Raw genomic sequence first — 17,530 nt, forward strand, 5'->3', positions numbered from 1 at the left:
AGGTTGACCTTTCTGGACTCTCGAGGAGAGTGGGGGGTTGTGAAGCACTTCCCATCCCAACAGCCTTCTGATAAAACGAGAGTTCTTTTCTCATCCACCTGGTTCTTGCTTTGTTTAATATCAGGTACCAATGAATGACAGTTTCCTTACTTCCACTATTGATAGTCACTAACTACTTCTGTAAAATCACTAACGTTGGTGCATCTATTGTCCAGAAAAGATTGTCCATCGAAGTATCGTAATGCTCTATTGGCTAAAATATATGGATTGACCATCGGAGTAATATTTATTGGAATCACAAAACTTGGTTGCACGTGAGCACGCTCCATTATTGATTCACATTTGTTTTTGAATATTTTCCACGACTCAAATACACGTGGAAAGGAGAGGCACATATCACCAACAAACTGTGCGGCTGATCTCCTCTGAATACCACGCCAAAAATCCTCATTACGCAGCGCTGTCCTGCAGCACTTGACATGCTGCTAACCGCCATCTTGGAAATACCCAAAATGATGAGTGAAGCTGTAACGTCACTTTGCACAGCAGTTCCTGGATGTTGTGCAAACATTCAGTGCCGCCATTATTTTTCGATTTTTGAGAACAACGACTGACCCTCATCTGATATTGAAAATGCCTGGCCCTGATTACTCAACCTGACAATAGCTAATAATAAAAGGGGGAAAGGAAGAAGTGCTTTCAATGTAAATAGTTGTTGCTATGGTATGTCAAACCTGTGCAACAACATGCAATTTTTAATGCAAGAACAATGGACCCCACCCCCGCTTTTTTACGTTGAATTAATACCAGGTGGGGTTGACTCAGCCCGTCATCCTTCTGAGGTCGGCAAAGTGAGTACCAGCTTGCTGGGATGATTGAGCCATTCGAGTATCCTGCGTCAGAGTGGCGACCCATCCAGGATTGTGCCCAGGAGACTGCTTCAGCAGCACCAACGCTCTGCACAGAGTATGGTCCCAATGGATTTGATTTTTTTTTGGAATAATGGATGGGCTGTTCGAAGCACTGGTTGCAAGGAGGCAGCTGTGCACAATTGTTTTGTGGGTTCAGGTGCAATCCAAACAGGACGATCACCATTCTTGACATATAGCCATGAGAGACTTTTTTTGCACCTACAGTACAAACAAGTGGGCAAGGACCACGGAGTAACCCTTTTTCTGTGATGGAACGATGGTTGGGTGTACATGAGTTTGCACCAAGTTCTCACTTGAAGACAACCCAGCCAATGTCAGGTATTGCCATGAGGTATTGTCAGGATGACACCTCGTAGCATTGTGGAGTTGTCTTAGATATAGATAACCCTTTCTTGTCCATGGCAGGATAATAGCCAAACATTACAACAGAGTCATCCTCCAGCCAGAAAGAATGACCTCGAGGGTGGGTGTGTTCTGCACATGAAGACAGAGGCTGAATATTCCGAAAATAAAATAAATTTTGAGATTAAATAGTTAATTTTTCATCAAATACACTCGTCTTGTAAGTATACCTAGCATAAAAGACCCCTCGTTTTACTAACAGGAATACCAGTATTTGCTGCGATGACTAATCTTAGTGAGAAAAACAAGAAAAGATTCCTGGGATATCCTGCCCTCTGTGCGGGGATGACCAGGCGTCGCAGGTTGACGTTTGCAGTTTCTCCACATGTGTCCATCCATGTACCCACACGCACAAACCGTCCTTTATTTATTTATTACCCTCACCAGAGGTGATTTGGGTCCCTTTGTTACTTGTGAAAATCGAAGATTTTTCAAGTACTGTATATTGGTTGGTCTTGTGCGTCATTCTGTCTGTCTGTCTTTCTGTCAATTAACTACAGCTCACGATTTTAAACCAATCTTCACGAAACTTCACCACATGGTAGAGTTCGTCGTAAGCAAGAAGCCCAATTGTTTTGAGATCAAAAGGTCACAAGGTCAACAACTTTGTCAAATTTCTAAAATCCTCAATTTCATCCCATTAACTAGAAATTTGAAGAGGATTTGCACATCACATCACTGCATTCAATCACCAATTATTTTTTTTAGATCAACATAGACCAAAAGGTCAACATAGGCCAAAAAGTCGACATGGGCCAAGTTTCTAAAATTGTCAATTTTCATCAAACTGCCTTGAAATTTGAAGAGGAGTTGCATATTTGGTCATTGTATTCAACCACCAATTATTTTGAGGCCAGTTTTATAGGCCAACTGTATAGGCCAATCATATAGGCCAATTGTATAGGCCAAACGTCAACTCAGGTGAGATTTCTAAAATCCTCAATTTTCATCCGATGGACTTGAAATTTGAAGAGGATTTATATTTGAGGTCACTTAATTCAACCAGTCAATTTTTTGAGGTCAATATCGACCAAATTTTTGGTGGATGGAATTTCAAAAATTCTCAATTTTCGTCCCATTGAGCTGAAATTTGAAGAGGATTTGCATATTAGGTCACTGAATTCTACGAACAAGTATTTTTGAGGTCAACATAGGCCAAAAGGTCAATATAGGTCAAAAGATCGACATAGGCCAAAAAGTTGACATAGGCAAATTTCTAAAATTGTCAACTTTCATCAGATTGACTTAAAATTTGAAGAGTATTTGCATATCAGGTCACTGAATTCAACCACCAATTATTTTTTGTGGTCAAATCTGTACGGAGTCATCAGTATGAACCTGGATAGGATTCGGGTTTTATCTGCTACTCCAATACTCTCAAGCCCATCCAGGTTCAGCTGAGTGAGCCCCACAAAAAAAACTTTCTGCAATAATTCATTTCTCCTTGACAAATAGATAAAGAAAGAGAGAAATAAAGAGTAAAAGATATAAAAGAAAAGAAAAAGCAAGAATTATAATGAATAAAGAGAATTGTGAAAAAGTAGAATGAAATATGAAAGGAATAAAGAACAAAGATGTCGTGAAGAACCCAGACATATATTTCAGTAGTTACCCCTGAGGCTCCAACACAGCAACAAGTACAAGCTACCAGAGGTCCGTCAGCGAGGAAGCAAAGTCCACACAGCATCAGTATATGGTATAAACACAATAAAACGGAAGACTAAATATTGCATTGGAGTCATCAGAAGGAACCCGAATAAGTAAAGAACAAAGATGGCGTCATCAGGAGGAACTTGGATAGGATCCAGGTTTCACCCGCTACTCCACTATTCCAATCCTTTAGACCTTCTAAGACCCCTAAAATCCCCAAGACAGTTTAGAACCCCAAGACTTATTCAGACTTTGAAGACCCATGATGACCACTAAAACCCAGAGGAACCAAAAGACACAAAGACCCAAAAGACCCTGAGGACCTAAACAACCCCAATGTCTCAAAATACCTCAATGACCCAAAAAACCCGAGGACCCAGAGCACCAAAAAGACCCAGATGACCAAAAGAGCCTGAGGACCCAGAGGACCCAAAAGATGCAAAGACCCAAATGACCCTGAGGACCCAACCAACCCCAAGGACCCTAAAGACCCAGAAGACCAAAAAGACCCAGAGGATCCAAAGGACTTCAGAGAATTACAACCCTTTAGAGTTTAGACGCATTTCGACATTTTCAGATCTTTTGACCTTTCCACCTTTCAACCTTTAGACCTTCAGACCTTTGACCTTTACACATTTACAACGCGACCATTTAGACCTTTCATTTGCAATGGACGACCTTTAATTCAGGACATCCTTCCATTTATTTCCCACACAAAACAAGTCCTGGTGAGGGTCTCCAATCTCTGAGTGCTCTTTCCAGTTAGATACTTGTGTTTAATTCTGGTTTTTTTTTTTTTTTTTACATTTCTTAGACTATTGTAAGTATGGTTCCGACAAGATTATGTAGAGGTAGGTACCTTTGAGCTGTGTCGTTTGGGTTTGATTCTCGGCCTGTCTATAAACTGCCGGACTGGTGATTCACAGGCTGGGCATTGCATTAATGGGTGCAAAATCCCTCGGTTGGACGTTAAACTGGGTGTCCCATCTGCCGGCACTAGTTGGTGGACGTTGAAGACCCCACGATGTCTTTCGTGAAGAGAAGACGAGTTATCGCCGGCATCCTGAACAAATTACGAATTCTTGCAAGTGGTCTGGTCCTCTCGGGTCTTCCTTGACACCAGGTTACACTGGTTGCTACCTCAGAGAGTGGTTGCCCTGCAGGACAAATTTACGCATTCACTTGGAATGAGACACTCACAATCATAACAGATACCGTGAGTATCTCGTTCCTGGTCTCTTTTGAACACCCTTCGAAACAAATGATCTTCGAAGTTGAATATGATGTGGAATTTGAGGGTACTTTTGAAATGACCTGACTCCATCGTATTAAGCTGTTTTGTCATTTCCATGTTCAGCACTATTTTCCATTATGTTATTGACGTCATAATGATGGATGTGACTCATATTTTGACTTCCATGTGTCATTGCCACCCATTGCAAGTTCCTTCCCACCCTAGTCATTACTAATCCCGATCACCCTTGAAATGAACTCCTCATAACTGAGTTGTTTGTGTATGAAAACTTCAGCAGATCCTTTATCAAGGGACAAATTGATATGTGTACACACCTTCAGGTGTGTACTTTTGATGATTTTGAGTCTACGAGTACACAGAGCATGCACATCATGAACCAGGATAGAAAAGCAAGTGGTTCATAGCAAGTGGTTCACACAATCATCTGTTTGGCATAATCATTAGTTTGACATAAAATATTAAAACATAACTCCTAACTACACTGCATATTGCTCAAACGTCTAATGTATTTTGCTTTGGGGCTATCCAGATATTATATACGCATTTTGTTTTTAATCCTCTCTCCCTCCAAATGCCCTGAATATTTCCCCTTGTATTTCCTGTTAGGGTTAAAGTTAGAGTTGTAGGGTTTTCACTCTTCCTTCCCCTAACATCTGTTAGGGTTAGAGTTGTCATTGTCGGGTTTTCCCTCTTCCTTCCCCTAACATCTCCTGTTACAGTTAGAGTTGTAACTTGTAGTTGTAGGGTTTTCTCTCTTCCTTCCCCTAACATCTCCTATTTGGGATATTGTTGGAGTTGTAGCGTTTTCACTCTTCCTTCCCCTAACATCTCCTATTAGGGTTAGAGTTAGAGTTGTAGGGTTTTCTCTCTTCCTTCCCCTAACATCTCCAGTGAGGGTTAGAGATAGAGTTGTAGGATTTTCTCTCTTCCTTCCCCTAACATCTCCTGTTACGGTGAGAGTTGTGGTTGTAGGGTTTTCACTCTTCCCTCTCCTTACATCTCCTGCAAGGATTAGGGTCAGTGTTATTGGGGGGTTTTTTTCCTCTCCCTCCCCTTATTTCTCCTATTTGGGTTAATGTTAGGTCATAGGCATTTTTTCCCTTCCCTCCCCTCCATATCTTCAGTTACAGTTGGCGTTTTCCTTCCCTCCCCTTATTTCTCCTAACCCTTGTCCCACCACATCCAGTGGCAAATCCAGGGGGATTTCCAAGTTGCCTGGAAACCCCCCCCTTCCCAACAAAAAAATATTTACCATTACAGTGGCAACCCCAGAGGTTCCCTGATCACCCAGAACTCCTTCTCCCATGAAAGTGTGCCACAAAAAAGGCCAGAAGCCTCAGAAAAACGGTATCAATACAGTACCTAACTAGAGGGGGAGCACTCGGTAGAGTGCAAAACCTCCGCCGCCAATACTGCTGGGTCACTTAAGTGAACCTGATATCCTATTCATTGTAGGTCAAAACGGATCAGACTCTAATGAAACACGATTGAATAAACTAAACGAGATCGACGCGCATGTTGAAATGCCAAAAAAAAAAACATCGAAATTTTTTTGAAAAAAAAGGTGCAAAATTTGTTTTTTTTCTCTAACAAATTTTTTTGGGGGGGGGGGTTGGAAATCACTTAAAACATGTAGAAATGCAAAAACAAAAATCAAATATTTTTCAAATAAAATCGAAATTTTTTTGAAAAAAAGTTGCAAAATATATATTTTTTTCTAACAATTTTTTTTTTTGGTTGGAAATCACTTAAAACATGTAGAAATGCAAAAACCAAAATTCAAACATTTTTTCAAAATGGCCGCCATAGCGGCCATATTGGCCTTTGGACCAAGTCCAAAATTTAATGGCATGATCCTTGGACCATACCTAACCCCCCCCCCCCACCAAGTTTCGTCGAAATCTGGCGAGGAGTTTTTCCGTAATACTGTTCACAAACAAACAAAGATGGGTGAAAACAGTAACCTCCGTCCATCTTCGATGGCAGAGGTTAATAAACAATAAACCACTAACAGCTCACAGTAATTTATTTGGAAATTATTTGAAAATTTTATAATTTTCTGTTATTTGGAAACCCCCCCCCTACCCAATTCCTGGATTTGCCCCTGACATCTCCTAACAACCTTCTACTACTATTATCATTATAATTTTTCTCCTTGCCCCCTCCATTCTAGAGTACATAATATAGAGACAACTCCATTGAGTGCTCAGCAAAACTTTCATTTTGATGGCTCATTAACTCTAACCATCAGAGGGATGTCCATTGGTGATGTGTGAGGAATGTGGTATTCACCTGCAAGCCGCTCTGCCAATGTGAGTGCGTGCACCGCAGGACGGAAGTCTCCGGCCGCGTGCTGTGCCACGTGCTGTGCCGCGTGCTGCTGCAGCCCGTACACTGAACCCAGAGTGGGCAGCGTGAAGCCACTGGCAGCACCCAATCCGTACTGTTGCATAATGACGTGGCACAGTACCCTGCACAGAACAACGCAGCACACGGTATGTAGTGGGGTGGATTGATAATCCAGTGCTGGGGTAATGAGGGTTGAAAATTGGCAAATATCTGAGGGCTTTTCATTTATTTCCATAAATGACAAGAAGTGTCACCTCTATTCAATATTCACCCTGGAAAATGATGTGTTTCTTCTCTGATGAGATTGAGCATTTGCTGTGAAATTGTCACACAATTCATTGTGTTGTTTATCTTTGACAATCACTGACAGGCCCTCCACATTCAATGCCTACCTGCAGCTCAAATAGCACCAAAATCACTCAATATGGACACAACAATATAAACACAAGTGTGGTTCTCATTCAGCACTGTAAAATATAGTCTTGATATTCAGAGATGTTGTAAATGCTTAATGACATCATTCAATGCAACTATTATCACTGCCCAACTCCTTATGGAACTTCAACCATCATTTTGGAATGTAATGAACAGACATTTATACAGGTGGTCACTATAAGGTGTCGACAGCACTGGTCCACCTTAAAAAAGGAAAAGGTTTAAGTATAAGCTCTTCCCTCCATCTCTTCATCCCCATCTCAGATCTTCCCCCATCTCCAACCATGATCTTTTTTACCCAAATACCTCTTTCCAAGTTTCCAGATTTTCCTTCTACTTTGATGATTGAGAGTGAGTGTGTGTGGCTGTATCCATCTTCTTCACCTCCTGTGTCTTCCTTCCCCTTGCTCTCATTCTTCCCCATGTCAGCTTTATCCTTCCAAGTCTTCCTCCATTTTGCACCTCTCCCATGCTGTTGCTGTGTTTCAACTCTTATTTTCGTTATGTTACATTCTAGTCCATTCTGTGTTCTCGCTCCTCCATGAGCCTCGACTCTGCATACCAAAGAAATAGAACACCTTGTCCCATGCAGCGTTCAGGTGTATACCCCTAATTGAATCGAAATAAAATAATGATTTTAATGGTCGTATAAACTAAATTCTGGAAGTTTAGCACCGTTGATGCAGTCTTATACGTAACCTTATATAACATGTCCAAGTACTGCAAAAATGGAGGTTCTTTGAAGCACTAAGTAGGCAATTTGTGTTCTGCAGTGTTCAACTAAATAATTAAACAAGTACGTGGACGATCTGATGGTTGTGGTGGATAGTGGGTAGGAGATGCAGGAAGTACTGGGGGAGTGGAAGGAGGAATTTCGGATGCACGGGCTGAAGATGAGTATGGAGAAGACTGAGGTGTTGTGGTTCGGGAAGCTGAGTCAATAAATTTATATCAGGTTAGAGGGGAAGGAGATCAGACAGGGAAATAGGTTTGAGAATCTTGGAGGAACAGTGACCAGGGATGGTTAGTCTGAGGCAGAGTTGAGGAAGAGTATTCAGGTGGGTGAGAATACGTGGAGGAGTAATGGCAGAGAGAAAGATATCAAGGAAATTGAAAGGGAAAGTTACGGTGACTTGTGTGATGCTGGCCTTCCTTTATGGTCTCAAAACGGTGGCATTGACAACAACAGAGGTTGCAGGTCTGTGAGAACAACTGGGTCAGGAGGATTGCGGGAGTGAAGACGGTGGATAGGAGGAGGATGGATGAACTGAGAGAGGAGATTGGTGTGCAGATGAGCTTGACTGGGAGATTGATGAAATGCCGGCTGAGATGGGCTGGACACTTGGTGCGGATGGGGGAATAGAGAATGGCAAAGAGAGCAGATAGATTGAAGGAGGAATAGAGGTAGATCATGGTTGAGATGGGTGAATTGTGTGAGGAGGGATATCAATAAGGTGGGGGTGGTTTGTGAGTGGAGAGAGATGGCTGAAGATGGGGGTAGGGGAGGAGTGAAACAGTATTGTGGTCGAGGCAGGGCAGAAGCTTGGAACCATTGGACCTCACCCTTATTAACGGAACAGAAGGAGAAGACAAAGAAGAAGAAACATTGTAAAGTTTGTATAAAAATTTTTAATTCCGGAACTTTACCGCCGTTGACGCAATGGCTATTACACAACCTTATCTAACACATTACATTAATTATTTGTGCCTGGTTCTTCATGTCCTTTATGATGTCCTTAAAAACAGTAAGTTTCCTATTTAGAATGATTTTCAATTTTGATCGATTCCCAGACAGGCAGACAAAGGTAAAAAATTGCTCGTGTGTCTGAAGGAAGCGGTGCAGTTTGACATTTACTTCTTGTGATGCTAGGCAGTTAGAGCTCCCTCTTGTGTCAATTCAGTGTTTGCACCGCTTAAAAAAATTTTTGACAGATGGACGGACCAAATATTGAAGTGGCCTACACCACTTAAAAATTATCTCACTCCTCTCTGTACATGTGGAATGCATAGAGAGCAGTGGGATAATTTATGTTCAGTTTCAGAGCCAAAGTACTGTGAAACTACAGATTCGTTTTCTGATTCATGTTCCAATCCGTGTTCAAAATATAACATTCAATTTAAATCAAGTTGTTCCTCGATCATAAACTGACGTTTAAAAGGCCCTTATAATACACAAGGAAATTAGACGCAGTTCTGCCCATTATGCCTGTGCCACATCAACACCAGATCAGTTTATATGGAAAAATAAAAATGCAAAATGTTTTTTTTTTGTGTATTTTTTTTAATTTTTGTAAAGTTGAAGGACGCTGTGATTTGTGAAAGCAAGTATGATAAAACCACAAACATATTTACCGGCAAGTATAGAAAGTAATGGGAATAGAAATCAAAGTAGACATAGCAAGCGGAATTTTGAAAACAAGTGAAGACAAGTCTGAAGACGACGATGGTTCACGAGCGGTATTTGACGATGTAGATTGTTTCAGAAGTCAAGGATGAGACAATGTGATAATTTTTGACCAAGTTATAAAAATTATCAACATGATGTGGTACGAGTGACAGGTTATTAACTGCAAAATGTCGAAAACCCGGTTTCGTTCAACAACTTTCAAAATTTGACCTTTGCATAACCTTTAAAGGTCACAAAACAATGTTGTGGACATTAAAATAAGGACACAGGATACGTGCTATAGCTTATTGGAGTTAGTTCGTCGAAGAAGGTCGAAAACCCGGTTCGATTCCCACAACTTTGAAAATTTGACCTTTGTGGCCTTTAAAGGTCAAAGGTCAAAGATTATGACCTTTGGTGCAAAACTTCTTCTGGAACATTCCAGGAACAATATAACGTCATATAGGCTATATGGCATTTCACACTCCTTGGATTAATTATCCATAGTTTGATGAAATCAGCGTAAAAACAAACTTGAAGCGGGCGCCACGGGCAAGGTGTTCGAGATAGAGAAAAATGGTTTCAAGACTTTAGGTGGGGAATGACCTCAAGATTATGCATAAAAAATATTGTCATCCTCGCTCTCAAAGTTTGGGCGGTCGTATGATTTTTATGTCAAAATTCGCAATTTTCTAAGTTTTTGACCTTTTTACCTTGACTTTGGGACGAAAATAAAAAATCGGACAACGACAAGTTTTAGATAATTCATTTTTTTTTGCTATTCAAATGCCAAGAACCCATTCCATTCAGTCAATTCCCGAGGAGAAGATAGATTTTTTTTAATCCGACTACCCCTAAAAATGGCTATTTTTCGGGCGTGGCTCCGCCCACAATGGGTGCAGCACGCCCTCATCCAGGAAAACACAACTTGACATTGAAATCGAACATATAACCAAGTTTCATTAAGATTGAATCAAAGTCCACAGAGTTATGCTCTGGACAGACAGACACACAGACACACAGACAGAGAGACACACAGACACACAGATACACAGACACACAGACACACAGACATAACGAATATAGTGGTCACTGGCTGGCGCTCGTGAACCAATAGAAGAACAAGTTTGTACGATACCTCATGCAACCAACAGGTCAGCAGCAGCGAATTCCCTCCTGCTCACCTGGAAAGGGTCAGATGCTGGTCTAACAGTTGATAGATGTCCTTCAATCCATGAAAGTCTAACATTATCAACCTGCCTCTCCAGAAGGATTGTCAAATCTATTTCCACAATCAACCACTTTAAGAAGTTCAAACTCTTGAACCTCTAGGGCTCACCATCAGCCATTACCTTTCCTTGGCCGACTACCTAGCAAATTTGGCTTCCCGCAGACTGGGCGGCCTCCGTCGATCCAAGCCTTTCATTAGAAAAATCAGAACTGCTCACATTCTTCAAGGTCTTTGTCTGTAGATCAGTGAAGTACTGCTCTCCCAGTACACGAAATGGGCAGCTATTGCCCTCCCTAACATTATAAAACAAAAATCATGAACCTCATTGACGTGAAAGCATCAAAACGATATTTGACTGAATGCGTAAGTTATGCCCCAATAGATTAGGCATGAATTTCGGCAACAAAATGGCCTACTCAGCTAATTTTGCAGATGGATCCTCAGCTTAACATACCATCTGCGAGCCGGCATACTCATTGATATGTAATATGCAGGTGAAAGCCAATGGTGACAGTTTATAGTCATGTTGTTGTTCTCCTTTCGGCTGTTCCCGTTAGGGGTCGCCACAGCGGATCATCCGTTATGATCCACATACTGATTTGGCACAGGTTTTATGCCGGATGCCCTTCCTGACGCAACCCTGGTGGCCTCTTACGACACAGGGATAAGGATTGGGTTTCGCCATGATTCCGGGCTGCCCTATACCCTCTCATAGCACGGCCCAGCACAGAGCTCCCGTCCTCGAGCGATCCTCCAACCCAAGCCTCCAAGTAGCCGGATTACAGGCGCACGCCACTACGCCCGGGTGGTGACAGTTTATAGTCATATTGGGAATAAAACCCAGGCTCGACAGCTGAAAAGAGCTCAACTGGAAGAGTCAAGTTATGGTTGCGCTGTCCTGATAAATGGATTTAAAAGCAGTCCAACCTGCCACACACACACACACACACACACACACACACACACACACACACACACACACACACACACACACACACACACACACACACACACACACACACACACACACACACACACACACACACACACACACACGCAATAATAAACACGCATTAATACACACACAACAATACACACACAATAATACGCACATAAAATAATACACACACAATAATACACAAACATACAATAACACACACATACAATAATACACACACAATAATAAACACACACAATAATACAAACAATAATACACACACAATAATGCACACACAAAATAATGTACACACACAATAATACACGCACACACTAATGCACACACTAATACACACAATAATAAACACACAATGATACACACACACACACACACGCACACACACACACACACACACACACACACACACACACACACACACACAATAAAACACACACACACACACACACACAATAAAACACACACATACAATAATACACACAGAATTATCCACACACATACAATAATACACACAATTATCCACACACATACAAAAATACATAATAATACACACGCATACAATAATACACACACAATCAGGCACACACATACAATAATACACACACAATAATACACACTCAATAATCCACACACAATATTACACACACAATAATACACACTCAATAATCCACACACAATATTACACACACAATAATACACACTCAATAATCCACACATACAATAATACACACACGATAATACACAAACATACAATATTACACACACAATAATACACACACAATAATGCACACATATACAATAGCACACACACATACAATAATCCACACACAATAATACACACACATGCAATAATACACAAAAATAATCCACACACATACAATAATACACAAACATACAATAATACACACACAATAATATACACGCAATAATCCACACACATACAATAATACACAAACATACAATAATACACACACAATAATATATGCACAATAATACACACACATACAATAATACACAAAAATAATATACGCACAATAATACACACACATACAATAATACACAAAAATAATCCACACACATACAATAATACACAAACATACAATAATACACACACAATGATATACACACAATAATCCACACACATACAATAATACACAAACATACAATAATACCCACACAATAATCCACACATACAATAATACACACACGCAATAATACACACACAACAATACACACATAAAATAATACACACACAATGATAAACACACAATAATACACACACAACAACAACAATACACACAATAATGCACACACACAATAATACACACACAATAATGCACACACACAACAATCCACACACATACAATAATCCACACACAATAATCCATGCATATACAATAATACACACACGTACAATAATAAACACACATACAATAATACACACACAATAACACACACATACAATAATACACACAATAATACACACACAATAATACACACAATAATACACACACGATAATACACACACAATAATACACACACAATAATACACACACAATTATCCACACACATACAATAATACACACAATTATCCACACACATACAAAAATACACAATAATACACACACAATCAGACACACACAATAGTACACACACATACAATAATACACACTCAATAATCCACACACAATATTTCACACACAATAATACACACTCAATAATACACACACAACAATGCACACACAATAATACACACACACACACACACACACACACACACACACACCCACAATAATAAACACACACAGCGATACACACACACAATAATACACACACACACCAACACACTCACACAATTATACACACACACCGACACACACACACACACAATCATACACACACACAATAATACACACACACAATAATACACACACACAATAATACACACACAATAATATACACACACACCGACACACACAATAATACACACACACACACCGACACACACACAATAATACACACACACACAATAATACACACACACAATAATACACACACAATAATACACACACAATAATATACACAATAATCCATACACAATAATACACACACAATAATATACACACACACATGCAATAATACACAAAAATAATCCACACACATTCAATAATACACAAACATACGATAATACACACACAATAATATACAGGCAATAATCCACACACATACAATAATACACAAACATACAATAATACACACACAATAATATATGCACAATAATACACACACATACAACAATACACAAAAATAATCCACACACATACAATAATACCCAAACATACAATAATACACACACAATAATCCACACACATGCAATAATACACAAACATACAATAATACACACACAATAATATACATGCAATAATCCACACACATACAATAATACACACACAATAATATACGCACAATCATCCACACACATCCAATAATACACAAACACACAATAATATACACACAATAATCCACACACATACAATAATACACAAACATACAATAATACCCACACAATAATCCACACATACAATAATACACACGCAATAATACACACACAACAATACACACATAAAATAATACACACACAATAATAAACACACAATAATACACACACAACAACAACAATACACACAATAATACACACACAATAATGCACACACACAACAATCCACACACATACAATAATCCACACACAATAATACACACACGTACAATAATAAACACACATACAATAATACACACACAATAACACACACATACAATAATACACACAATAATACACACACACAATAATACACATGCAATAATACACACACGATAACACACACACAATAAAACACACACAATAATACACACACAATTATCCACACACATACAATAATACAGACAATTATCCACACACATACAAAAATACACAATAATACACACGCATACAATAATACACACACAATCAGACACACACAATAGTACACACATACAATAATACACACTCAATAATCCACACACAATATTTCACACACAATAATACACACTCAATAATCCACACATACAAGAATACACACACAATAATACACAAACGTACAATATTACACACACAATAATCCACACACATACAATAATACAAACACAATAACAATACACACACAATAACACACACACTATAATAAACACACAATAATACACACACACACAGTAATCGAGCCGTACAATATTACACACACAATGATGCACACATATACAATAATGCACACACAATAGCACACACACATAAAATAATACACACACAATAATCCACACACAATAATACACACACAACAATGCACACACAATAATACACACACACACCCACACTCACACACACACACACACACACCGACACACACACACACACACACACACACACACACACACACACCGACACACACACCGACACACACACCGACACACACACAATAATACACACACACACCCACACACACATACACACACACAATAATACACACACACCCACACCCACACACACACCGACACACACACAATAATACACACAATAATACACACACACACACACACACAATAATTCACAAACACAATCAACACATACAATAACACGCACACATACAATAATACACACAAAAGAATCCACACATACAATAATACACAAACACACAATAATCCACACACATACAATAATACACACACAATAATACACATGTACACACAATAATACACACACATACACACATAATATTAATACACACAAATACACACAAACAATAATACACACATAATAATACACACACACAATAATTCACACACAATAATACACACATACACATAATAATACACACACATACACACATAATATTAATACACACACTAATACACACACAATAATACACACGTACAATAATACACACAATCATGCACACGCCATTGTCGCTTTGAGTCTGTTTCGTGTTTTAGTCGATCATGGTCTAAATGTTAATGAAGGTTTTGAAGACCTCATGAAGACCTCATGAAGACCCCACATGATGTTTTTCACGATTCAGCCTGATGCAGTTGGTTTCACAACCTGGACCTTCCATGGTTGTGCCTTTTGTCCATGCTGTTGTAATATCGGGTGACAGAACGTCGACACCCCTTTATTGACTAATCAGATGTTTACCCTCGACAAAGGAATCTCAGAGGGTATTACATTTGGGTCCGTTTGTCTGTTGGTCTGTCTGTCTGTTTGTTTGTTTGTCCGCACAGAACTTTTGTGTTTTTCTCCACAACTGCTTGTCGGATTGAGACAAAATTTTCAGCATTGGTGTGACTATTCATATAGAATGCTTTAATGATAATTATGACGTCATATGTCACGTGATGTGGCAGACATATTGGAAAAACGGAAAAAAAAACTTTGGACCTCTGGATCTCTGAAACCGTACCAAGGAAAAAAATAAGACTTGGCACATAGCAAGTACTCCTCATGTGGAACGAGTGTGATTTTTTAGGACGTCAAATGTGGCCTCGTTATGACATCATAATTGCATATGTAGAACCCCCCAACCAATTAGTATGAAAAATTTTGAGAGTCATCTCGGGATAAAATGGTCCACAGGAAAAAAAAATTAATGACATTATCGGTCACGTGATTCGGCAGCCATATTGTTCTGTTTTTTTTTTAACCTTCAAAAATCTTCTTCTCTGAAGTGGCTGAACAGATCGAGGCGAAACTTTACATGTATGACCGCCTGTCCATGAGGAACAAAAGCTTCACACATATTATGATGCCATTGGTCACATGGGTTGGCAGCCATATTGGATTTACCCTAAAACCTATAAAATTTACACCACTCAAAAGAAGTCCTGGCGAGGGTTTGCAATCTCCGATTGCTCTTTTTCTTGTTTTGTTCTGTATTAATAGTGATCTTATATGCGCGCGGAAGCAGAATGTTCATGTAAAATGGTATCTACACACCATGAGGGTCATGCTCGTCGAGTGTGAAACAACCTTGCAGAGATTCAGGAAACATTACGGTTCTACACGATCGAGAAGGGTCCCGTCACTGCTCAGCTCGTGAAAGGGGGGTACGACCTTTATTATGGACCAAAATAACTGGCTCCCACGATGTAGATACTTCTCTCTCCAAATTATGGACCAATTGGAGATTCCCACCACACGCTGTCATGTTTGTAATGAACAAGCCACATTAAACCGGGTAGTTACTAGTTAGTTACACACGGGGTCAGCTCTCCGTGGTTAATCCTTCAGATCTGTCCATTCAGGCTTTCGGCCATGCCCCCCCCCCCACCCAATGTAGAACCATCGATTGTTAAACATCCATACTCGCTCATTAACAGCACTTTCTCTCACTAAGTACCCAAGTGGTCCACGGATGGTGTTGTACCGCGACGATCATGACCACTGTAGGCTGGAACCAACACGCGATTAAATAATCCACCAGGTCTCCTTTTTTTCTGTTTTCGCTTCTAGCTCCACTCCCGGTGTGCTTCATCGTTCGTGTCTTTTCTTCTCATCCAGTCTCCACCGCCTCGTAGCTCCTTAATTATTAATCGCGGGTAAACGAGAGGCCTCCCGTCCGTCATGGCATCACGCCTTGGGCGGTTGGATCGATCTGGAGGGAAAGGGAGGGGCTGTGTTTGGCTCAAACCTCAAGACTGGCACTGCTCACGGTGGCATGGCTTTTTGGCTCGGGACTGGCACAGCTCCTGGCTCGAAATTTAGCACGGCTCCTGGCTCGAAACTGACACGGCTCCTTACTCGAAATTTAGCACGGCTCCTGGCTTTGGACTGGCACAGATCCTGGCTGGAAAATGATACAGATCCTGGCTCGAAACTGGCTCGGCTCCTGGCTCAAAAGTGGCACGGATT

General features: G+C 40.0%; 2 protein-coding genes across 2 annotated transcripts in view; both read right to left on the bottom strand.

Moving 5' to 3' along the window:
- Positions 1–17,530, bottom strand: part of DMBX1 (diencephalon/mesencephalon homeobox 1) — a 55,508-nt gene that overhangs the window by 31,816 nt on the left and 6,162 nt on the right. The window contains exon 2 of the mRNA XM_085885856.1: positions 6,532–6,710. Coding sequence (XP_085741982.1) covers positions 6,532–6,691 — 160 coding nt within the window. The 5' untranslated portion in view covers positions 6,692–6,710. The remainder of the gene's footprint in view (positions 1–6,531; positions 6,711–17,530) is intronic.
- Positions 6,988–15,136, bottom strand: LOC147025181 (uncharacterized). The gene is given in 5 exon segments (XM_085887069.1): positions 6,988–7,055; positions 7,330–7,577; positions 11,599–12,048; positions 13,344–13,635; positions 15,001–15,136. Coding segments are annotated over 5 exon segments (1,188 nt in total). The 5' UTR covers positions 15,131–15,136.

Source organism: Eptatretus burgeri, chromosome 6, assembly GCF_056783735.1.
Source record: "Eptatretus burgeri isolate ZD-2024b chromosome 6, Ebu_testis_v1, whole genome shotgun sequence".
Lineage (NCBI taxonomy): Eukaryota > Metazoa > Chordata > Myxini > Myxiniformes > Myxinidae > Eptatretus > Eptatretus burgeri.